We start from the raw sequence: 1,296 nt of genomic DNA on the forward strand, positions 1-1,296 counted from the left end.
AATAATAATAATGAGAAATAGAAGAAATATAGATTACGATAATTTGTGGCTACTGTTCTGGCTTACGAGGCCAATTCTGGCAAAGAAGAATTTGCAACATTTTTGAGCATCTAAAATCTTCTTTTTCCATTTCACTTAGCCTATGAATGCGAGCAGCATGTGGGCTTTTCAGACCATTAGATTCTAATCAACACCTAATAATATTCTCTGCAGGAATACAAGTCCACCTGATCAGAATGATTCTCTTTGCCTTGAGCGATCTCTGTGGGCCAAAATGTTGTCTTGACAACAACAAAAGCAACTCTTTTTTACGTCATAAATTGAGGCGTGGCGTGTTCTTGAAGGAAGGTCACTCCTGTTGGTCTTTACACATATCGCACCTCCTCAACCCGTTCTCATCGCACTGCATACATCGCAGGGCACAGAACTCTTCAGTGAAATGGTTCCTGATCAGAGACCGCTTGCTCCCATGGCACGTCTCGCAGGGCACGAACCGGTACCCTCCGCACTTTTCACACATGATGCGCACCACGATTTTCTGGGGGGAGAACGGAAGAAAGATGCTCTTCAGATGACGACACTAAATTATTATAAAACTAAAACAAAATTAATTAATCATTACAGAATGAGTAGTTTGAGAGGGGAAATAATCATATAAAACCCGGGCTTCGTAAAATATAACCCCGATTATTTCCCTTGTAATTAATTGACTTGAATAATTCACCTCAGGTATTCGGTTGTCGCTCTTGCTTCTCGCAATTCAAAAAGGCGAAGAAGAAGGTAACAGTTGTTCACGAAAGAAAAGAAAACAAAAGAAAACAAACCAAAAGAAAAAAAGAAAATCCCGCCATGAAACAGTATGTGGCCTAGGGGAGCAGAGAAAAGGAGGAGAGAGACAGATCTAGAGATGGAGAGAGACAGAAAGAAAGTGAGAGAGAGCGAGAAAGTGAGAGAGAGCGAGAAAGCGTTTGAGAGAGACCCAGAGAAAGGGATGGAGAGGGAGGGGGATGGAGGAAGAAAGAGAGAGATAGACAGAGACAGAGAGACAGACAGACAGACAGACAATCAGACAGACAGACAGACAGACAGACAGACAGGCAGGCAGACAGATAGACAGATAGACAGACAGACAGAGAAGTTGATTTTACAAACACCCTGGACATGTTCACCTACCGCATAGCTATCGAGAAGCCCTCGCAACTCGCCGGCCTCATTCAGCTTCTCTAGCTCATCAGAACCCTGAAAAACACACGCGAATAATCATCATCATCATCATCATCATCATCATCAGCAGCA

General features: G+C 42.9%; 1 protein-coding gene across 2 annotated transcripts in view; it reads right to left on the reverse strand.

Moving 5' to 3' along the window:
* Positions 1-20: 20 nt before the first annotated feature.
* LOC101852712 (glutaredoxin domain-containing cysteine-rich protein CG31559) overlaps positions 21-1,296 on the reverse strand; it is a 65,852-nt gene continuing 64,576 nt past the window's right edge. For both annotated transcript variants that reach the window (XM_005104474.1, XM_005104473.1), the window contains 2 exons: positions 1,174-1,239; positions 21-538 (listed from right to left, as the gene is read on the reverse strand). In XM_005104474.1, the coding sequence (XP_005104531.1) occupies positions 350-538; positions 1,174-1,239 (255 nt within the window). In that variant the 3' untranslated portion in view covers positions 21-349. The remainder of the gene's footprint in view (positions 539-1,173; positions 1,240-1,296) is intronic.

Source organism: Aplysia californica, unplaced genomic scaffold (assembly GCF_000002075.1).
Source record: "Aplysia californica isolate F4 #8 unplaced genomic scaffold, AplCal3.0 scaffold00421, whole genome shotgun sequence".
In the NCBI taxonomy this organism is placed as follows: Eukaryota; Metazoa; Mollusca; class Gastropoda; order Aplysiida; family Aplysiidae; genus Aplysia; species Aplysia californica.